At 42.3% G+C, this 23,758-nt stretch overlaps 1 protein-coding gene and 1 long non-coding RNA gene across 13 annotated transcripts in view; one reads left to right on the forward strand and one right to left on the reverse strand.

Moving 5' to 3' along the window:
- Positions 1 to 23,758, forward strand: part of LOC110256455 — a 325,871-nt gene that overhangs the window by 296,290 nt on the left and 5,823 nt on the right. Inside the window, exon 3 of one of the 2 annotated variants that reach the window (XR_002337965.1) lies at positions 20,667 to 20,856. This is a non-coding gene — a long non-coding RNA (uncharacterized LOC110256455). Of the gene's footprint in view, positions 1 to 20,666; positions 21,332 to 23,758 lie in introns of those variants that run through there. The other variant, XR_002337964.1, reaches the window with a different exon arrangement.
- FHIT (fragile histidine triad) overlaps positions 1 to 23,758 on the reverse strand; it is a 1,440,837-nt gene that overhangs the window by 16,954 nt on the left and 1,400,125 nt on the right. For all 11 annotated transcript variants that reach the window (XM_021070759.1, XM_021070758.1, XM_021070765.1 and 8 more), the window contains one exon: positions 4,200 to 4,306. In XM_021070759.1, coding sequence (XP_020926418.1) covers positions 4,200 to 4,306 — 107 coding nt within the window. The remainder of the gene's footprint in view (positions 1 to 4,199; positions 4,307 to 23,758) is intronic.

Raw genomic sequence — 23,758 nt, forward strand, 5'->3', positions numbered from 1 at the left:
CGCTGTTTTGGGCTGACTCAGTTGCTTTGAAATTGCACGGCTCCGTTACGAGTAAATGAGAGGCAACCAATTATCTATAAAATAATGGCAGACACAGAGGAGAGTTTGATGAATTACAAACACACTCTGCTGACACAACAGGGTGTGGAGACCTGCTCTGCTCTGACTTTCTATCAGAATTCGGGGTGATGCTTGCATATTTCAAAAACAACACACCCTTCTCAATTCCAGCATGAAGTGGGAATGGGATAGGAGATGATAATAAACATGAGAGTGTAGAGGTAGCAAACCCAAGTATTAAATACCTAGAGGAAAACTACTGTGTTCCAGGAAGGATACAAGGGTAGATAAGAAATGCAGATCCACTGTCGTCTAACGTGATTTAGAACATGGACTAAGAGAGCCATTGCAAAAACCCTATCTCGGAACTCAGCCCAGTGTGGGGAGGTGATGCATAAATTCCTGGAACCAAAGGATTGCTGACCTCATCAGGGATCTGTCAGGTGGAAAGTGAGACAACTGCAGCTTCATTCAGCAACCCTTGGACTGTTGGCTTTTCCTGTGCCTGATGAAGGCAGCATCTGCATTTACTATTCTATAAGCAGCCACAATTCAAAGTCATTTTTTGCTCAGCCCAGGATTCAGGGAGTGGCCAAAACCCCAAAACATCCTGCAGGGTTATGTGGAAAGATTAGGAGAATTCTTCTATACAACCAAGCTAATGTTGATGCTCTGATGACTTCAAGAGGTGAAGGAAACAGTTTTTAGTGCGTGAATGTTTATCTGCACATTCTTATGGCAGCCTGGTCATGCTGAGGATTAATCTGAGGTTATACAAAAAGAAGCTATAAAGCAGGGTTGGCTATATACTGAGGGGTTGCTAGGCATTTCCACACCATACACTGAGCAGAGAGCAGCTCTTCGCCTTTTACAGGCCCTTTTCCTAGATAGGGCATCTTTGGACATAAGGCTGCACATTCTTCTCTGCAGTATGCTGGTTGTTAAAGTAGATGAATATCAAATACATCCAATCAGCCCAGAGACCTAGCATGCCTGTAGGAGGCAGGGAGCATGGTGCAACTCTTCCTGCCCTGAGTTCTCTCACCCCAGGGAAACGCACTCTGGGTTCTCCCGAGCACTTATCATTCCCTGTGCCAGGCGAGAAACACAGGGAACACTAGCTTAGGGGTTGGGGCAGGTCCAGAGACAGCTAGATTGGAGTTTGAATTCTGCCCTTCCCTGCCATTTTCCAAAGATGGGCACCCTTATCCTGTTTAAGATAATTTTTTAGCTGGTATACGCTGAATCCCTCCATAGGTAATTATTTTTTAATCCCATCGAATAGGGCAAATGGAGAGTCTCTGTTTGGTGCCAGCCTCTCAAATGATGACCAGCCTCTCAGCTTAACAAAGACAATGAACCTCCATCCCAGTAGAGCTACAGGCCAGCAACTATGAAGAGCTGAGATACATCAGCATTGCTTTTCTATGTATTTTTATGCTTAGCTTCTAACGATAAGTAATTCTCATTCCTCATTGAGGTTATCATCCTCAGATTTGGCTCAAATAAACCTTCCCTTTCTTTATTAGGTCAACATATTAATTTTTTGTTGACAGGCTCTTCCAAGCAAGGGGAGCAGTATGAAACTAAGGGAAAGGCTTTTGGGGAGGGACTATCTGGGTTCACATCTGAGTTCCATCACTTACTATTTACCTTGGAATAACAGTATCACTGAGTCTCAGTTTTCTCATCACCTGCAAGATGGAATAATAACAGATCCTACATCTTGTAACTTCTCGGGAATGTTGGCAATGGCTGAGCCCTACTGTATTTGCCTTTGTGCATGTTGCCAAGTGTGCAGTCTTTAAACTGGCTCTGCCCGAGACTGACTGGCTCCTGAAAGCTTGGAGAGGCCAAGTTTATCTAAATTTCAGATAAGTAATTTTATTTTAAGTCTAGGTATGTCCATATCTTGCATGACAGCCCTATTTGTTAACCAATTCTGGAAAGTTCCATGAATCCCTTAACACTGTATAAACATTTTTTGGTGCGTAGATGAATTTTGAAAAGGGAAGAGATTGGGTATCAAAGAACTAGGTGGGTCAACTTGATGCTTAGGTTTCCTTTTCCCTTTGTCTCTCAAGAGAACTGTATGTGGTCCCATATCATACTAACAGAGATGATGATACTCTTGGTGTAATCTTAGGACCCTACGTTTAAGCCTCTCACCTCCACGTTACTAGTTGTATGCTCTTTAGCCTCCTGCATTTTCCCTCCTGTTCTCATTTCCCATATCTGACTGCTGGGAAAACAGAAGGTGATTTGTTGTACAGCCAGACCCTTAAAGAGAGACGTTAATGTTAGTTCATTTAAAAACCCACAGGCTCTCTGACAATAGTCTGTAATAACAAGTTCAGGTGAGCATCTTTCTGGCAAGACTTATAAGGCAAGTTGATTCACCTGGAAGACAGGAGCTGTTAGGCCTCAAGGCAAGACAGAAGCAAAGGCTGACAGAGCAAAGCATACAGGAAACTTGGCTGAGAAGTTTAAATTCTCCTAAACTGTCTAGGAAACATACCGTAAGACAAAATCGTGCAATTCAGCAAGCCTCAGGAAAAGCCTGGAGCTTACTTGCCTCTCCCTGAAAGTGCCTATTACATAAGAAACCCAGAAAGAAGAACAATTCAGCCTAGGAAGTTGAGTCTGAAGACTGGTGACACCATTTGAACAGGATAACCCAAAATGACACACTAGCTTTCAAAAGACGAATAGAAAGAGGTTGGCATTCATGCTCACAGGCCTATGTTCTTCGTTAAACTAACTTGATCCTAAGGGTGGGGCAGGGGGTGGGAGAGAGAAATGAGAAGGTGAACAGCAATGGAAAAGTTTAAAAATAAAATATCAATGACAGCTCTCCTAACACCACACTATATCCCTTCAGGCAACTGGCTGCAAAGCTGACAAATCAGTGACATGGGGGAATAAATAAGTTTTCCAGAATTTAAGGCCCTGAATGCACGGGCCTGAGCAAAACAGCATACATGAACAATAATGAGGGGAGAAGTTGATACTGGGTCTTTAAGTAATTAGAATACTTTCAAAAGGAGATTGGGGAGAAAAAGACCAAGAAATACACATTTATTTTAAACTAACCAAAATAGACTTAGATTTCAAAATGAAAACATAATATAACAAATGTGTTTTCTAGCTAAAAACATGATCACCAAGTGGTTTCTACAATTTTACATAATTCAGTTGCTCCCAGTATTTGTTCACTAATTACATTTTTAATTTGTATCTGATCTCCTTCAGCTTCTTATAATATAAACACATTTGTACAAGACCAGATGAAGCAGACAGTTCTGGAAAAGAAATAATTTAGAGGAGAGGCTCTTTATCTGGGGTCCGTAATCCCTAAGGATATTTATTAACAGGGTTGCTAGGACCCAGTTACATTTGAATATCAGACAAATTATTTTTTTACTGAAGGTATACCCTACTATTTCCAATATGGAAGCCTAAGTAATCAATAAATTTTATAAGATCCATGAGCCCCTTGACATTGTGTTAATACTGGGAGAGGAGATTGGCTCTAGCTTTTCTATCTGTCTTAAATCTGTCTTCTCCTAGTAGTTAGACATCATTAATGCAGAGAAAATTCTATCCTGCCTGGCCTTTCCTTGTGGCCTGAGCTTCCTGGCAGCCAAAGCTAAAGGGAAACACAAAGGGTAACTGACCAAATAGCAGCTGGGAGAGGAGACCTGAGTGAAAGAGCCTGCCTGGATGAGGCTGTGCTGGTCCATGGCTCCTTGTAGCCTAACAGGAACCTTAGACTTGAGCCTGAGGGCCATGTGACTCCCTCAATGGGTTTTGACTTTTTCGACCATTGGGTTTACCTTATAAACTATCTCCAGCTGCTTTGCAGGGACTGGATTGCAGAGGGACAATGGGCAGAGGTGATGGGGGAGTGGGCAGGAAGGAAGAGAACAGAGAGGAGAATTATGTGGAAGGTAGTTGGAGATGGGAAGAGTGACTCAGAGGCTGAAATCAGTGCCTCAAGGGGCAGGGTTCTCTCTACGCATGCCTTTAGGTCTTGTGCAGCTGCTTTTTGGCACTCCCATCCCAGGCAGGGAGACCCTTTCTGGAGTAAGGCCCCCAGAAGGGTCTGAGCAGTGAGGAAGCAAGCATACAGTCTTTACCTGCATCACTGGAAGTAGCCCCGCAGAGCTGCAGCTTCTGCTGCCATATCCTCCTCTGATCTCCATAAGGTGGGGGAGTCCTCATCCTCTCTGTCATGTTTCTGGAGCTTTGGAAGAAAAGATAGGCTCATTAATGGGTCCTGGGGATCCCCATGAAAGGGTGTTGTGGGGGTAGCTGAATAGAATTTGCAAAGCAGAGGCCATGTCTTTTAATTGCATTAATTGCCATAATTTGAAAATAAAGAGGTTTAGTGTAAAAATCCACATTCCTGGCTTTTGTAATACAATAAGTAGTTTAGGCTACACAGTGGCCCTGTTCACTGCCTTCGGATTATCCTCTGCGGTTGGGATTTGGGGGGGGGGGGGTCACAGACAGGGGAGGGGGGCATCCTGACATTTACCATAACCCCCATCACCCTCCAATATTATGTATAGCCAGCATTGGCCAGAATCATCCACTCATGTTACTTCCCAGACCCTGAAGGCATTGCTGCCCACCTGTAATCATTCTCCAAGCTGGCTGAGGTTTATCTACTCCTCTCTTTGGCTTAAGCTCTCTTGTGTGAGTTCTGAGCAGTTTTGCTGTGAACCAAAATAGCCCAAGCTTCCTAATGATAATAATAGAAGGGCCAAGAGTGCTGAGCAAGAAATAGGAGTATATGCATAAAAAAAGAGGCTTCAGGAGTTCCTGTCTTGGCTCAGTGGTAACAAATCCAACTAGTATCCATAAGGAAGTGGGTTCAATCCTTGGCCTTGCTCAGTGCGTTAAGGATCCAGTGTTGCCATGAGCTGTGGTGTAGGTTGCATATGCAGCTAGGATTTGGCATGTGTGGCTGTGGCATGGGCTGACAGCTATAGTTCAGAATCTGCATCTAGCCTGGGAACTTCCATATGCCAAGTGTGCAGCCCTAAAAAAGACAAAAAACAAAAACAGAAAAAGAGGCAAACAGGAAGAAGACAAAGCTAAATAAAAACTGAGGAAGCATCAAAAATTAATAATTGGTCCTAGTCAATTGAGCCATTTTAAAATTCTCTTAAGATACCCCTATTTTTTTTAAAGTCTGTATATGTCTCAGATTTACATATAAAGTGAATAAAATTTCAATTCTATCAGTGAGAGAGGATATTCTCAGGAATCTCTTCATTAGAAAAGCTTGATTTTCCCCCTTAATCTCCTATTGCAATTCAGTTTTATTAACTAAATTTGTTATTCCTGTGTGTAGCTCTAGACACTGTAAAGTGCTAAGGGTATATATTCTTTGCAGGAGGCACAATATAGTATTTGGTGTTAAGTCATTTGAGGTGATCGAAGCCAACTATTTAATAGCACCAATGATAGCTGCCATTCATGATGCAAAGGGCAGTTTCCTCTTTGTGTATTATTTCCTCATGCATCATTGTACTTAATCCTTACAAAAACCCATCCACAAAGCAGGTACCTTTGTGTTCCATCTTACCAAGAAAGCCATTGAGGTCTGAGGAAATTCATTCACCTGCTGGATATTACCCAGCCCAGAGCATTAGTGCCAGGGGTCTTTCCAATCACGTTTGCCTTTTAATCTGGAGGAAATGCAGTGTCGCCAAAGAGCGAATAGTTCCAGAAATCCTGTTCCACACCCCTCTCAGGTACCTTCACCCAAAAGTCAGATCCTTTGTCAAAGAATCTTGCTGACTCAGGAAAAAGTCTCATGACCAAAACAATGGTATTTGCTATTTCAGGCACAAATCACTCTCTCTAACCCAGAGAACACCCCCACTCCCTCCGCCCCAGGCAGCCTGCAGCAGATGGGGAAGTGTCCCCATTATTTCAGAGCAAACTTTGATACAGAAGGTGAAACAGTGAGGGAAGACAGCTTTCCAGCTGAGCACTGTTTTTCTATTTTGGGTAAGTCTGAGCCTAAATGAGGTTATTAGCATATAACTGGGCCACCAATATGTTGATGAGGGTCATGGATCTTCTGCTCTGAGTTTGCCTGCCAGCATGCTGGTTTTACATTTTGTCACTTAGATTTAATTCTCCTTAGTGGAAGAAAACCACATTAAGAAGTCATTTCCTTCCTTGCAGAGGCATTGATGACGCAATGGCTAAAAGCGAGTCACACAGGATTGCTATTTTTCTACTCAAGAACTAATTTTCATTTTGATACTAGCTTTAGGTCTGTTATAAATCCATCTTATAACAATTCAATAGGATGACAAGGAACAATGCAAAGCCCAGAAAATATGGCCTTGCCTCTTCTGGTACTGCTGTTCAGACGCAGAAATCAAGCATTAAGTGGCCTCATCAACGCAGATCGCACCAGCTGAATCCCAATAATTTAGAGCCTAAAATGCTAATGCCTCCTTGGTTCTTAGGCTACCGTCTGTTATTGTCATATGCCTTACAGATGGCAACGTTGTGCCAATGCTTAGAAGTTGTTTATGGGAAATAGGAAATAAATAAAACAAAAACTAATCATATTCGTGAAGCTCTGTGGTATATGTTTTTTAAAACCTAGGGGTTTTAAAATCCCCAGATGAAAGCACCTGGCTTTCTCTAGAACAGCCATGCTCAACCGAGGCTGCCCACTGGACTCACACAGAAAAATTTAAAAGCAGCAGAGGCCTGGCTCCACCCCAGGGATTCTGATTTAATTGGTCTGGAGTAGGGGGCAGCCTGGGTTTGGGGACTTTTTTTTTTTTTTTAAACTTCCCAGGCAATTCTAAGGTGCAATGGCTGTTAAGAAGCTCTGCATCTGGGAGAAGTATGTGCATAAAGAAAGAGCCCTCACACAGGACAGAAATAAGAGCTTTGCCTTTAAGCCCATTGTTTGTGATTCTATTGACAGTACTGAGGCTTTCCTTTGCAAACCCTGCTCTATAACTGCTTGTCTTCTATTCCCTTTCTGTCCTAGGAGAGTCTGAGTCACAAGACCTCTCCTGGTTAACAGCAGGAAGCTGATCAGGCTCAGGATCCTTTGAATGGGGTTTGAGTCTGCAGGATTAGGGAGCCTGGAAAAGCCTTGGTGGGTAGGACTTGTATTCTGGTGACTTGGAAATGAAACGTGCTGTGGTTTGGAGTAAAGTTCTGCTTCCCTGAGAGACCCATGCACCTGAGAACTGGAAACCATTGCCAAGCCAGCTAGCAGAGATCAGTCCTAGGCACCCTAAACAGTAGCTTATCCAAAAGGCACTATTTGCTTTGGGCAAGCCTCACTGGAGGAGTTTCACTTTGGAGGAACCTTCCAGATGATCTTAGACTAGCCACAGGGAAAGTCAGTGACAATTTACTCATCTCCCAGATAGGTTCACTGTCAACTGCAACATCAGGGCTGGGTCTGGCACTGAAACACTCAATCAGACTGATCCCTTTATTGTCCTCTGGGGACTCCCAGGTAGGGAGAGTAGATACCAGATGGTTAAGGAAGAGTGAGAAGGGCATTACCAATGCCCAGAGGGGCTGAGCTAATTTGAAAGCTTTTGAGAGGTGACTTAGTTTCACCAGGAAATAGATTATAGATTATAATAGATTAATAAATAAATAATATTCACTCTTAGAATAAAGAGTGATGGGGAGAGAGCTCTCCAGGAAGAAGAAGTTGGCCCCAGACTTTATCACTGAGAAGAGCAAGCTCCTTAACTTCTTTGTGCCTCTGATTCCCCCTCACTACAAAGAGAGTAGTAAAAGTTGTGATGAGCAACTGCATGATACATAATAAGTGGTGCTGAGTATTTGCTGCTGCTACTAAGACAATTATTTTCATTATTGTTGTTTGTTATTATTAGGCTAGATACAATATCTCCATGACAGTGACAAATGACCAACCCACAGAGGTGGTTTTCAGGGATAAAAGGGCCTTTACCATCTTCATAGTTTCAATGACCTTTATCTTTTGGACCTTAACTACTGTGTGAAAGGATTAACAGCCATGATCAGAAGTCAGAGCAAACCAACTAATCTAATGAAACATTAAAGTCTGAGGAGGAAATTTAGCTCCTGCAGCCCTAAAATGACCTCAGTAATCCTGCTGTCTCAGGGTTGTTGTAAGGAGTGAATAAGGCTTTAATGGAGGCTCCTCACAGGTACAAGTTCAAGTCCTAGAGTAAAAGCATGTAGTGAAGGTCAAATGCAGTCAAAATTACCCTGGGAGCATAGCTAGCAGACTTAACAAATAAAAACACAGGGCACTCAGTTAATTTGTTTTAGTACATCTCATATAGTATTTGGGACATTCCTATACTAAACATATTCACTGTTTATCTGAAATTCAAATTTAACTTGGTTTCCTGTATTTTATCTGGCTATTCAGTCTTGGAGACTTCTTAGAAAGGTACCTTCGGAAGTGCTTTGTTTCATTTTTGGTTGTTCCCAAAACTGCCTAGCTGTGAATCCTGGTTAAGATGGAGGAGACTATTCAAGCAAGGTCAAATTCAAGCAAGCATTTTATGCATTCTGGGACTTACTATTTTTTTGCATGAAATGCAGAGGAACTCACCAGCACTGTTTAAATTCCATAGTTCATCTGTTCTCAGAAGCACACTTTTTCACATTTTAACATCTCTGAAATCTCTGAAATGCCAATAATTTAATTGGCAGTGTTTTTCTTTCTTAGTGGTACATAAAATAACAGCACTTCTTTCTACTGACAGCATCTGGGAATCCGTTCTCTACAGTACTCTACCTCTCTTCTCTGCTGTGAGGCCTCACAAATTAAATCCTGAATGTTCTCAGCATGAAGGCTAAGGTTATGCATGTTCCTTTCCTTCTCTTATTTTATTTATTTATTTATTTTATTTATTTATTTATCTTTTTGGCCGCCCCCGTGGCATATGGAGGCTCCTAGGCTAGGGGTCAAATCAGAGTTGCAACTGCCAGCCAATACCACAGCCACAACAACGCAGGATCTGACTTGCATCTGAACTCCACAGCTCACGGCAATGCCAGATACTTAACCCACTGAACAAGGCCAGGGATCAAACCCGCATCCTTGTGGATGCTAATCAGGTTTGCTAACCACTGAGGCACAATGGGAATTTCATTCCTTCCTTTCACTTTATGCAACTGCAACAGTTGAACTCTTTTCAGAAGCTTGTTCTTTGGAGGAAAGCTCATGGCAAAGTTACAAAGTTTGCAGAAACTTGAACTAAAGGCTTTATTCACATTCCACAGAGCGAAGTCGGTGATGGCTCCTGGAAGTGAATTCTACTTCTATACAGCTTTGAAAAGAGATTTAAAAAAAGTGTATTCGCAGTCATCCAGCTTTATCTTCTTGAAATGATTCTCGGGGAAGGTAGTGTTAACAGGATTTCTGATTGAAGTACTGATATGTGTCGATTTTGACACTGTGCTACTTTCTGTGCATTGAGTGTGTTACACTGGGCCTGTGGGGCAATGATTCATTCCCTGATGTAATGCTCGCACTGCCTTAGCTATTGACATTTTTATAGCTTTGTAATGGAATACAGTAGGAGGAATGATTCACAATAATTTAAGAGTTTTTCAGAATTGAGAACTAACCTGTAGTAAAATGCCAAATTGTCTTTAAAGAGCACAGAAACAATTTAAAGCCACTTCTCAAAGAAGCAAGTGGCTGAATATAAACTTGGGTGGCATTCTAAAATTCATTAATATCTCATTGTTATTAGTTTTGTAAAACCATATAAAGACCATGGAACTTCAATAAACCATTTCTTACGGGTTGATGGTTCTGTTCAGATAGGTGTTTATATAAAATACTGTGAGGAAAGAATTTCAATGAATTTGAAAGTAAATCCTTAATTTTTTTAGATCTCATCCTCTGTTATTGCTTTCAATATGGCCCATAAGCATTTGGGGAGCACACGAGGTACTCCAGGCACTGTTCTAGGTCTTATGAAACCTATAGAGATGAAAAAGCCAAAAACCTTTGCCTTCTGGGGTCTTACCACCCAACAGGCAGATGGATTCATGCAGACATCATTTAGTCCAAACAGCCTGGTAGAAGTGTGGAATAGAAGTTCCACCATCTACTCTCAGGCTCTCTGGGGGGTGAGAGTAATTCTCACTAAGGAAGGGTCTGGGGTTGACTTTAAAAAATCAGGGTTTGCACTGGCTTCAAGACCAGGATGGGATTTTTAGGACAGGGTTATTCTGGGCAATGGGGACAGCTTCAGGGGACACCTGAGGTGTTTGCCAGCACTCCTATAGCCTGTGCCCAGCACCAGCTTCACCAATTGTTTGTACTACTCTTTCCTGATGAATCTTCCCTGGCATTCTAGACATGCTGCCCATCTATCAGAGCTGTCAGGAGAGCTGAATTTTGGTGGCATTTGGAAGTCTTGTTTAAATATGGGGCATACAACCCAATGGCCCCAAAGTTGGCCTCTAGCTCTACAATTCAAAGCTGGAAACAGTTTTGAATCCTATTGAGAAAGCTATTCCCTTCTTAATCATCTTTTAGTCCTTAATTGTCAAGAGGAAGTCTCCATTGGTATGAGATTTTCCTGAACACAGTACCAACATGACCTCCAACAGAACGTGAGGTGACATCCATACTCTAGCTAGAATAGAATATAGTTATCTTTAGATGGTTTTTGTTTGAAGCTTATCTCCCACTTATGATGTCATCTCAAGATTTCCTATTAAATAAAGTAAATTTAAGTAAAAATAAGAGTCAATTTAGAAAATACATTAAGCAGAAATATGGGAAATACAGCATTAAACATGGCATGAACCTTGGGAGATGGTGCCAAGTTGAGGGATGTGACTGTTAGTCTGAAGCTGAAGCTTGGGCCATCTATAATGTGGGACAGACATGGGGATGTGGTTGTTTCTATTGAGCTGAAATTTTTTTTCAGAATTTTTTTTGATGACTGCTGCTTAGAGGTCAAAATAAATTCATATTAGCAGAGCTCTGAAGAAAATCAGAGCATGGTGATCTGCAGGGTGGCAGAACTTCAGGCAGGGGTTTTGGAGGACGGCCTCACTGAGGAGGTGACATTTCAGCTGAAACATTAAAAAAAGAGCTGGGAGAACAGCAAGTACAGAGCCATGAGGTTAAAGGAAGCTTGGCTAAAAGACTGAGTGTGGAAGAAGCAGATCATTGACAACATGGCTAAGAGGTTTGGAATTAATTTTTGGTGAGATGAGAAGATAGTAAAGGGTTAGAAGCAGGGGAGAAGGAAGGCTAAGATAACTTTTCATAAAGAGTAACCTGGCCGGAGTGTGAATTCCAGTGACAAACTAGTGCAGCCACCAGAGAGGAAATGGTGGGTGGCTCGGGCCAGGAAGGGGTGGCTTGGGGGTGAGGTGCCTGTGGTCAGTATAGCGGTCAAGTCAGTGAACTGGGTGCAGTTGTGAGAGGGCTCGGCCCCTCCTTGTGGACAGACCTCTGCCTCTTATGCTCCCTCCTGGTGTTGTGTGAAACCCACATTGATCCTGGCTTCCACCCTCAAGGCTGCTCTTAACCTAAGTGAAAATCACTCTGTTTCTGCCCAATATGTGCCTCTCTTCAAAGCCTTCCTGGACCATGTAGATTGGCACTGAGGTATATTTCATGATCTGGACACTGTCTCATTTTCTCTGTCAGACACATACAGCCAGTATCCTTTGAGCACATATTTGGTCCCTAAATATTGAATGTCCTTTCTCTAAGTACTGGTTATTGAGGAGATTGTCACCCATTTTGGGCTTTCTTGGTGTCCTAAAGAATCACCTGTTTGCTTTCACTTGGGGCAAAACAAAAGGTCTTGTGTCATCAAACTCTTTCTGCCACTTCTGCCTCCTTAGATCCCTGAGAATCTTCAAATATTTCTTTGTACAAAAATTTGTTAGTTTCCTCCCTTCTTCCTTTCAATGGGAGGGATCCTGTGAGCTAGAACTCTGGACTAATCACTAGATCACTGCAACCAAATTACCTCTGGTTCCCTCAAGTCATATCAAGTTTCCAAAGCCCAGTTGGTTGCCCTTGATGGAAAGAAATTCTAGTAATTGATAGACCATTCATCATTTGATTAGTTGCCAAAACTTTGACTTGAGACTTGAGCCTCATTTGCTTGAGTCAAAGCAAACTTTCTTTTTAGTGCTGCCAATGGGGCCAAAATGCTGAAATAAACTGTTATATTAATTAATGGCATCCTACTTTCAAGGAGTAGAGAGTATTTAAGAATGTTTAAGAATTTGTAACCCCCCAAAGTATTTATTAACTAGAAAATCACCACACTGGAAAATAATTATGCCAAACCACTGTACTATAACAGAACCCAATTGCTTATCCAATTATACATTAAAGTATGACATTGTCAAGCCGATTGCCAAAGCAGCAAATGAGACTGCCACCATCACAGTTTGGACAAGATATTACTCAGCTGAAAGTACTGTGAATGGTCATCAGAGCATCCCATGTACCCTATAGCGTACAAACCAAAGTGGATACTTTCGGTTTGCTGGAGTGCACATCTGCTATCCAAAAATCGCTTTAATTGGTGGGACGTTAAAATTTGCAGTTTTCATCACAAGCATAGGAGCAGTTCAGGAAAAAGCACCTGTGGCTCCTGGCCCTTTGCAGAGTTGATTTTGATTAAAACATCAACGCAGTCATTTCCAGCCAGGGGAACAAGCAGTGAGGTTAGCCTGAAAAGTGCATCTGAGGTCAGCCCACCTGGATCTGCTGTGCTGCCTATGGCTGGCCATCATCTAGAACTTCCTAATGATGTGATATCAGGGCAGCTAGGAAACAGGACTCTGCAACTGGACTGTGAGGGACCATGAGGGGTTGATAAGGGAGTCACTGCATTTGAGAAACATTGGCATAGATGGAGTGAAGGGCACACTAGGCTTATTCTCAGGACACCCCATTGCTAACCTTTCTTCAGAGCTTACCCTAGTGAGACTCACATGTACAATAGCTGGGCTTAGCATGTCATTTGACAATCCCATTATGGCGGTAGCCTGGCTACTAGGCACTCGCCACGTAAGTAGTCCTTTGTTCTTCCAGTTATAAAAAGCCCTCACCAACAGCAGATTGGGTATTTGCTGTCTAGGCCCCATGTTTATGGTGGAAATCACCAAGTTATAAAAACGTCTATCTTTGTACCCTGTTTGCTGTGTTGAACAACCAATAGTAGGTTTTTAAGAAGCACTGTCAAAGGGGTCTTTAAATGATACCTCCTTCTCATCATACTGGCTGTGCAAGTTCATCTCCATTTCCCTTCTTTCTTTTTTATCTCTCTCTCTCTTTTTTGTTTTTTTTTGTTTTTTTTTGTTTTGTTTGTTTTTTAGGCTGCATTTATGGCATATAGAAGTTCCCAGGCTAGGGGTTGACTTGGAGCTGCAGCTTCTGGCCTACACCAGAACCACAGTAATATGAGATCCAAGCCATGTCTACGACTTACAAGATAGCTCATGACAATGCTGGGCGAGGCCAGGCATTAACCCACTGGGCGAGGCCAGGCATTGAACCTGTACCCTCATGGATACTAGTTGGGTTTGTTTCCACTGAGGCACAGCAGGAACTCCCATCATCTCCATTTTCCAGGTGAAACATCCCAGTCTCTTAGGAATGTAAGTTCTGCAAACCATATCACATGTCTAGTTGTAAACAATATTTGTTTGGATTAGAAATACAGTTTGCTGGCTTCTAGGATTCATGGAGACACTGTGAATTTTTGGAATTTTCCCTTGTGCTAACATTTTTAAAAACATGGGTAATAAGTCCAGAAAAGAAAACCAGAGTAATAAAAATCAGCCTGAGCTGGAGTCCCTCCTCTAGGGGCTAGCTGTCAGTAAATAATTGCTGATCTCTGACACTTTGCCCCAGGCTCCACCCTATCTGAGCTGTCCTGGTTTTTCAGCAGGTAGGAAATTGGTAAAGTCACAGGGACTAGACATTTCTACCGGTTTGATTTCCTCGAGCTCCCTTTAAAAAAAAAAAAAAAAAACCATGCTCACTGAGAAATGCAATGAAACACCCTCTGAAAGGGAGGTTTGTGGTGAAGCAAACTTTGGAGAAGGAAACATTTATTCAAAAAGCAATTTCCTTAGCCAGTCATGTTCTGTAAGCCTTTTTCCCCTGTGTTTAGGATATTGGTGTTTGAGCAAGAGTGTTCTCTTTTAAACCTAGAGTGATGTCAACCTGTGGTACTCAGAAAGAGGAAAGGGAAGAGGCAAAGGGCCAATTTCTGGTTTTGTTTGAATTTTCCTGAACATTTCATGTCGTATTTGTTCATACTACAATATGGCTTCATCTTTTTTGGAGGCAACTTACAGAACCTTTAGAAGCGTGGTCCAAGTAAGATAACTATCCCTAAGTGCTAAGCCAATATACAACCACAAATACACATGCATAGACATGGCCTCAGGATCCTGCTTAATGCAATATTCCAGGCAGCAACAACTGGCCCTCAAAATAAACCCCATTTGAGGAAGTGTAACTAGGTTAGGGGGTTGCACATATGTGTCCCCCAGACATTGGAAGCTTGTTTCTCTGCAGAACTTACTCAATTATTCATCCAAGAGTAGCATGTCTACCAAGTACTGGCACAGTCATTACACTGGTGGTGACCAAGCTGGACAAGCCTGGGGTGTATTCAGGATGCTTGCATTCTAAGTGAGGAGGCAGCAAGTTTGCAAATAATCCAATGTCTCTCTGCCATGAAAGAGAATGATAAAGAGAAGTACATTAGGTGTATGGTCAGGGAAACCTGCTCTGAGGAGGTGATGATTCAGCTGAGATGGATCACCAAGTGCAAACACCCAGGAAGGACAGAGGGGTCTGCATGGTCTGTGATCTGGCTGAAGGCCACTGACTGAAGGGAGTTCAGAAGCGCCAGAGGAGAGGGCAATGATGAAGGAGATAAGCAGGGAGTGCTCCCCCTCCCCCAACCCAGTACCAGTGGCACAAGTATTGGGAGGGAAGACAGAATGGACCATTCATTGATCACATCACCCTTGGTCAGAACCTACTTTTTCTAGGCTCAAAAGAAGAGTAATTGGGTGAAGACACAGGAAATCCAGACCTGGCGAGGTGAAGGAGGCGAGGCCAGCCAGAACTGCTGGACGCAGCTTTGCCTCTAGCTTGGGCCATGCTGCTTCCTGGCTTGAGTTTTGCTTCTTGTGTCTCTCCCTCACCTTAACATCAGGCCCTGCTAACAGGAAACTCTCCATGGAAGAGCAAGTGAGCGGCAAGCAACATGCACAAGCGGTAACCATCATGGAGCAGCGAGGATGCAGGCTGACCTCATACACCTGTCTCCAAATGTCTACCATTTGTTTGGCAGAGCTGCACCAGGACCACATGCTGGCAGATGGGGAATCACCAACAGGAATTCTATATTCTGGGGATACTCCCCACTCCAGTGGATCTGTCACGCTTCCTTCTTTCTACAAGACGTAGAAACTGTTCTGCCTCTGGTTATACTCCTGCACCCTCAGAAGCTGCTGGGCACCCCTTGGAAGTATCCTACCCCCTGTCATTTACAAATCCATTCATTTCTGACAGACCTGTTCCAATGCCCTTCAAAGATCCTGGCCCATGTGAATTGCACAAACAAATTAGAAGCCAACCTTTCCCAAATGCCTCTCTCTATTTCCTTTAAAAACCTTCTTTAATGAAGACATAAAGCCTTGGATGTGGCTGAAACGCTAAGCTTACCATCCGTGACAGCAGATCTTTGTCACAGAGGATTTCAAATGCGTTTTAGAAAAAAAAATCTTAAAAGGAAAGAAGCTGTGATTTCCTTGTTATGGGCTCAACTGTTCATTTTATATACGCTATAAGTGACTGTAATGCAGAAATCAGTACAGACAATAGAGATCTAAGGCAACTGCAAAGGCACACAGACACCCAGCCTTGCCAGAGTGAAAAATTAAAAATGCAATGCCAGGCTCATGACTATTTTCAAGCATCAGGCTAGAAAAGAGTTACCTTCACCATTTTCGGCTTCCTACTGTGCATCTCCCAATTATTACTGAGATATTCAAGAGGTACTACAAACATAGACACACATGCACACATGTACAAAAATCCAAGGCTTGGCTCCTATATATGTGGCTTGATTTTAAAATATTAGTATCTTTGACATTCCAATTTAAAGCTGAAAATATTATCGTTGGGAGCTATAACTTCATGAATGAAAAAAACCATAAAAATCTTTTAAGCATCCTAATCTTTTAATTAATCTCACCTCACTACTGCTCAAAAAGTTTAAAGGAATTTGGTTGGTTGGCCTTAAAAGATAAAAGATCAAAATGCTTTAAAATAGCTTCTTGTAACTTTCAGGTATCTATTTAAAGGTTCAGAAATGAATATTTGAAAAAAAGCTTGGTCCTAGAATCAGGGTTTCAAACAAATCTTTAAAGCTCTTTGGTCCAAACATCCATGTGACATCTTCATGCTTCTGCCATATTGCTTTCAAGGGGCACTCATGTCCTGCCTTGAATGTTCTAGGGATGAACATCTAACCACTCCCTCACACAGTCTGTATGCTAGGAGATCATTCTTCCTCCCCTCGAGGCTGTCTACACAGCCCTTCCCCCAACTTCTACCGGTAAGTCCTAGCCTCAGTTCTGAGTCACATGTCACAAGACCAAGTTAATGTAAAAATATTACCTTTGAGTACGGAAGAATTTGAGCTATATCTAAATCTGCCAATACCATGGGCTAGAGAGGACATAAACCCTCAGGAATGCTCTGACATTGCTGGTGAGAAACTATATTGAAACAACCTCTTTGGAAAACGATTTGGTCTTAATGTCCTAAAATTGACATTCGCAATACCTTGCACCCAGCAATTCTCTACCCAGGTATGTACCCAAGAGAAATTCTTGCCCACATGCAAGAAAATCTTCAAAGCAGGTCTGACTGAAATGGCAGAAACCTGGACCTGACCACTGTCCTTCAGAAAGTAGATGAATAAAATGTGATATATTCATTTAACAGAATATTGCACAGTGATCAAAGTAACAGTTTGATAGAGAAAATAGTAGTGCATATTCGCCCATATGAATTATAATCTTAATAACATACTATTAAGGAAAAAATAATTCCCAAAAGATAATATGCAGCATGATACTTTTTTATAAAGTTGAAAAGTATATATTTTTGAGGTTTTTTTAGGAATGCCTAGAGATGCCTAAAACTCTGTAAAAATAAGTGAAGTGGGGGGACCATGGGATTCAGAGTGATAGCTCAGTGTGGGGTGTGCAGGGGCAAGGTTGAGGGGTAGGACTATCACATGGTTAGGCATAGGCTATTATAGAAATTACAGCTTTTGTTGTGAGTGATGGTGTGAAGATACTCATGAGCTATTAAACATAACTCCTTAAAGAAAGAAGGCAACCCATGAATGGAAGCAAATGGCAATGATCATCCTTGGGCAACATGTGGAATTACAGCACAGGATGACTGCAATTTCCCTCACTCTGGAGATCCAACTTCCATTCTGAGAACCTCCATAAGAATTACAGCATAGTAGCACTTGCCATGGAAAGGCAATGAAGTTATTAATTGGATTCCAGATGTCTAAAATCGATGTATCCCTTCACTGCATCCCCCTCAGGATCTATTTTGGGTATAGCACTTCACACAGGATGCTGTTCTTAATTAAAACTGCTCTTCCTTAAGAGCTTTATGTCTGGGAGATAGCATCCAAAAGCTCTCCTCTCCATAAATTTGCTCTTATGTCCTATTTCCGAAGCAAAAGTAATACTTGCCTGGATTTTAATAAATATGTCCGCAGTGGTAATATAAATTTCACATGCTTTCTACATTTCATATTTTTTGGTGCTTTTCTTTATGCTGAATCCCACATCAAAACTGTATGTTAAGGGCTTTGAAACTCTGTCTCCATTTCTACTGCTCCCCATTGGGGGTCACAAAGAGTATGATGATTGCTCTTTAGGTAGGAAACACAGATAAGATGTTGAAAAGGCCATTAGTTTCCCAGCTATTTTGTTCTCCTCCCGCTTTAACTCTGACTCCAGCTCACTGACGTGAGACTGAAGCACAGTAGCTGAGTTGCCAGTCCAAGGTCTGCAAGTGTTCCTAACTGGTTACCCAGACTCTACCTACTTGATACCAAAATTAAAAATTTTTTAAATCAAGAAAAATAATTTTTTTGGCATCCAACAGGCAAAACAATCTGCTGATTGTCCTTTCACTTTGCAAATGGTTATTTGAGCTTTGGATGAAGAGATAAAAGGAGTCAGATTCAGGACTTAATTCTTCAGCCAAAAGACAGGTGAATCACAAGGAACAAATACTTCTCTACAAAAAATGCCCCTGTCCTAAGGAGAGAGGCTTTTAGTCCAATACCAGGGACCTGTCTGCTCTAGGGAAGTGGAAATAGAGGATGGGAGCCCAAGAATAAAGATGGCATAGTTTTGTTATTGTTGCTCTACCTTTGTTATTATTAATGAAGTTCTACTGAGAGCTTGCTAAGGAGATGATCTCATTTAAACCTCTTAAGAGTGCCAACCTCCATCTCCATTTTCAAGTGAGGAAAATAAGGCTCAGAGATGTGCTCTTATAGATTGTGGGTGGTGGGACTCCAGGGCCAATGACCTCAACCTGCATCCCCTCTCTCATAAAACAGTGCTGAATGTCTGCTAAGCAGCAGGGGCTAAGGTGAAGTAGCTCAATCAAAGCAGTTTTTCACATAACCTACTTGGATTAGCTCTGGGGTAGGTAGAGCCACAGTGTTGTCCCCATTTTACAGAGAAGGAAACAAAGGCCAGGAGAAATTAAGTGAATTGCTTGAATCTTATGCTCTTATGCAGTCTTAGACTGAAAGCCTCAATGTGTTTCTCGAGTAAAAAGGACCCTCAAGTAAAAATAACAAGGGTGTCCTGGGCATATATCTGGAGAAAGCCATAATTCAAAAAGATACATGCACCCCAATGTTCACTACAGTGCTATTTACAGTAGCCAAGACATGGAAGCAACCTGAATACCCATCAACAGAGGACTGAATAAAGAATGTAGTGCATATGTAGAATGGAGTATTATTCAGCCATAAAAAAAGAATGGGGTAATGTCATTTGCAGCAATGTAGATGGACCTGGAGATTATCATACTAAGTGAAGTAAGTCAGACAGGGAAAAATAAGTATCATATAATATCACTTACATATGGCATCTAAAAAATGATACAAATGAATTTATTTACAAAACAAGAAATAGACTCACAGACTTTGAAAACAAACTATGGTTACCAAAGGGGAAATGTTGCAGAGGGGATAGATAAATTAGGAGTTTGGGATTAACATATACACATTAGTATATATAAAATAGATAACCAACAAGGACCTACATTCTAGCACAGGGAACTCTACTCAATATCCTAAAATAACCTATATGGGAAAAGAATATGAAAAAGAATGTATGTATGTATATGTATAGCTTAATCACTTTGCTATACACCTAAAACTAACAAAGCATTGTAAATGAATTATACTTCAATAAAAAAATAAAAGTGAAAAAAATAACGGGGTGGACTGGAATCTAGTTTCTGAATTGGAATATCATAACTGAAGAAGCATGTATTGGGGGATCTCTTGCTGAAAGCAGAAATTAAATTCTAGGCAGTGGGCCAGGGCAGTTTCGTCTCAGTCTTTTAACCCTTGCTCTCTGCTCTGGTCCTGGGCTATTGTCCTTGACACAGTTTTCTTGGCATGATAGGCCCTCATTTACCATTTCATCCTCCGTTTTCAACCCTGTGCACTCTTTCCCTTTGCACCCCAAGTGAGTAGGAGTGATTCTTTAAACAACCTGCCTTTTCTTTCACCACCAGCCCTTGGCACATACTGTTCTCTCCACACAGAATACATTTCTTTTCCTTGTTCCACCTGGGCTAGACTAGCTGGCCCATCAATGTGGTTCTATTTCAAGGATGCTTATTGTGTTGTAAGTGTCTTTCCCACTATATCCATTAGCAAAGCTACATCCATTAGCAATGTTCAATCTTTCGTTAACCTTCTAACCATCAATGCCACATGGCTCCATCTAATCCCTGAGCAACGACCTTGTAAAACAAGAGCTAGGCACATAGTAGTTCACTAAATACTTCTTGTCCAAAGGGACCAAATATAACAGATAGTTAGAAAAGGCACAGTTATAACCATCCGCAGGGCTGAAGGAAAGGTTTGATTACATTGTGTAAATTAAATCGTATAATGCTAATGCTGGAATGGAGGTATACTTTGTAAAAGAGAATACAGAACAAAATAAGATTTCTTTGTAGCCATCATTAATCTAAAATTTCCCTATTTTTCCTTCATCACATGTCTCTGGTCTATAACATTAGGAAGAACCTGGAGAAAGCCAAAATCTTGAGTGTCCCTTGTCTTTGCCTTGGACGTTCAATGGTGCCTCCCATCTTCCAAGGACAATTGGAGAGAAAACCACACAGCAGGTGGAGGGAAGATGAAAGATACATGTGTGCCAGCTTAGGGCTCAGCATCCTTCTCTTTTTTTGCAATCCTCAATTAATGGGAATTTCATTTTTTTTTCAGGGTATGGGAAAAAAACAAAACCAAGGGAGCTGACCTCAGCTGCCCCACAGCTAATCATCTTTTGAAGGAGACGCTTGAGGGAAAACAGAAACAACAGGATGGTGCCCAGGCTGTGGCAGGGACTATGCTTCAGGTGGTCTCTGCCAGAGCTGGCCCTGTCCTAATGTGCTCCCGTCTTGCACTGGGCAAGGTAGGCATCGGCACCACCCTGCAAAACACTTGCCTGCCACTGTCTACAAAGTTCCTTCTCATCATGGGCACTCTTCGACGTGGATTCCTAATTGTATATGTGCACAGGCTGTGTCAAATGGAGTTTCCCTTGCCTCTGCTCACAGTGTATTACATTTTAAATCAGTATTTATAATTACTTACCACAAGCTGCCAGGCCAGATTTTCTGAGCATTAGTCTAATTAACTTAAGCTTGATAATTATGTTTCAGATACCATAGCAGGACACACAGAATTTGCAGATTATGCCACCAGCTTATTTGATTCCAATAACATGTCTTTTCAGACAGTGGGTTAGTTTTGACTTTTTTTTTTAATGGCCATATGATAATTACTTAGGTTTCAAAATTTTCCCTCAAATAAATCATTCCATTCTTTAGGATAGCTTCTGAAATAATTAACACAGATGACTGAAAAAATATATTTCTGTATATTTTTACACTTTTTTTTCTAATAGAAGCTTAAGCTGAGGGCATATTAAAATAGAAAGAATTGTCATGGTCAGGAGTTCCCATCGTGGCGCAGTGGTCAACAATTCTGGCTAGGAAACATGAGGTTGTGGGTTTGATCCCTGGCCTCGCTCAGTGAGTTAAGGATCTGGCATTGCCATGAACTGTGGTGTAGGTCACAGGGATGGTTCAGATCCCATGTTGCTGTGGCTGTGGCATAGGATGGAGGCCATAGTTCCAATTAGACCCCTAGCCTGGGAACTTCCATTATGCCACGGGTGCAGCCCTGGAAAAGACAAAAAGACAAAAAAAAAAATTGTCATGGTCAAATGACAGATCCCTCTGTTTCGACAGGTCTGTGCTTTGCCTTTTCCATTTCTATATGCCTTTGGGTTGATGAAAAATAAGAGAAAAGAAAAAGCCAAAGGCACAGAAATTCTCCAAGAGTTATAGGTGAGAAAGGTCAGCTTCTGGCTGAATTAGGGCAGGATCAACTCCCACAGGGATAATAACCAATTTACTGAGGGTTTGCTATGTGCCAGGCATTGTGTTTGTTAGGTATTTTTGTAGAGATAGTCTCCTTGGCCTCAGAAGCCTGTGTGGTAGGTATGCGTTATAGGGTGTACTGCATCTCCCCCCCCCCCCCCCCGCAAAATGTTGAATACCTTAGAATGTAAGCTTTATTGGAAATAGGGTCTTTACAGAGGTTAGCAATGTCAAAGAAGGTCTCTAGAGTGGACTCTGATCCAGTAAGACCCATGTCCTTTTACTAAGGGGTAATGTGGACACAGAGGCAGGCATGTGCACAGACAGAAGGCCACGTAAGATGAAGGCAGAGATCAGGGTGTGAGAACCACAGGCCAGGGAATGCTAGACACTGCCAGCAGACAGCACAGGCTGGGGTGGCCTGGTACAGACCCTGCTCAGGGCCCTCAGAAGAAACCAAACCTGCTGACATTTTGAGGTCAGACTTCGAGCCTCCAGAATTGTAAGAAGACAGAATTCTGTGGTTTAAGCCCCAGAGTACATGTGATGGCAGCCCTGGCAAAGGAGCCACTGCCTATATTTCTCCGCCCCACTGCACAGGCGCCAAGGCCACACAGCAGTCACAGGCAGGGCCGAAGTCCACACCAAGCTTTTCTGACTCCCCAGCTCAAGCCCTTGCCCTCATCCCCTGCCTTGGGGCACTGTCTCTATCTAGGAGGATGCAGAGAATTCACACAACAAATCTCAAGTGGTTGAGGTGCTGCCATCATTACACTGCTTCTACATTAAGACTGAGTTGGTAGATGCTTAAAAGTTTATATGCAGCTTCTTTTACTTAAAGCAGAAAATGACCACTGGAAATGCAAGCTTCCTTTTCCCCCGTGGGCAGCTAAACAGAATTTACCTTTCCTTAGAGTAAGGGCAGCAGTGATATTTTGTTCTCTTCCCACCTCTACCAGGAGAAGACCATGGGCCAAAACATCACTTGCCAACTATGACAGGCCTAAGGGGAAAACAACCAAGAAAACAGCTCACCCAGTGAATAGAACCTGAGAAGGGAGGACAGGTGGGCCTTCCCAAGAGGCAGAAACAGGTGGAAAGAGCCAGAGAGAGAACAAGTCTGCTTCACAAATGCCACAGCTGTGGAGCAATTCTTGGGAAGAGATGCTGCAGCCTTGGTCCAGAAAGGAAAGGATGGGATAGGACTAAGAAGAAAGAAATAAGACAGTTCTCCAAGAACTTCTACTAGAATGAATCTGACAGAAATCTTTTTGTTTTATTTTGCTTTTTAGGGCTGAACCCACAGCATATAGAGATTCCCAGGATAGGGGCAACTTGGAGCTGCAGCTGCCTGTCTACAGCACAGCCACAGCAACACCAGATCCAAGCGGCATCTGCGACCCACGCCACAGCTCAAGGCAACCCCAGATTCTTAACCCACTGAGCAGGGCCAGGGATCAAACCTATATCCTCGTGGATACTAGTTGGGTTTGTTTCCGCTGAACTAAAAAGGAAACTCCTGATGGAAAGCTTGATGTCAAAGGCTGGGAGCTCCCATCCAGTGAGAACCTAATACAGCTGGTGTATGTTATGACGGTAAAAACGCCATTCAGTTCCCCCTAAATTCTTGTGAAGTAGAAGCTCTCATCCCCCAATCCACTCCTGCCCACCTGGTAGGAAACAGGGGCTCTGAGCAGTGAAATAATTAGCTCAAGGCCAGATATCTTGGGTGAGCAAATCACTGGCAATGCCGATGCAGAAGAGTGCAGAAGGGTCACCAGGGTACACTGTGCAAGAGTCTTCAGGAGAACTGCTTTCCTCCTGGCAGTCGTGCCTGTGTATTTCTTGCTATGTATACAAGCTCACATGGAAAAATCTTCGCAACTAGTTAAGGAGAATCTTCATGAGATACAAACTGCAGCTCAGTTC

The sequence above is a fragment of the Sus scrofa genome, chromosome 13 (assembly GCF_000003025.6).
Source record: "Sus scrofa isolate TJ Tabasco breed Duroc chromosome 13, Sscrofa11.1, whole genome shotgun sequence".
Classification (NCBI taxonomy): domain Eukaryota; kingdom Metazoa; phylum Chordata; class Mammalia; order Artiodactyla; family Suidae; genus Sus; species Sus scrofa.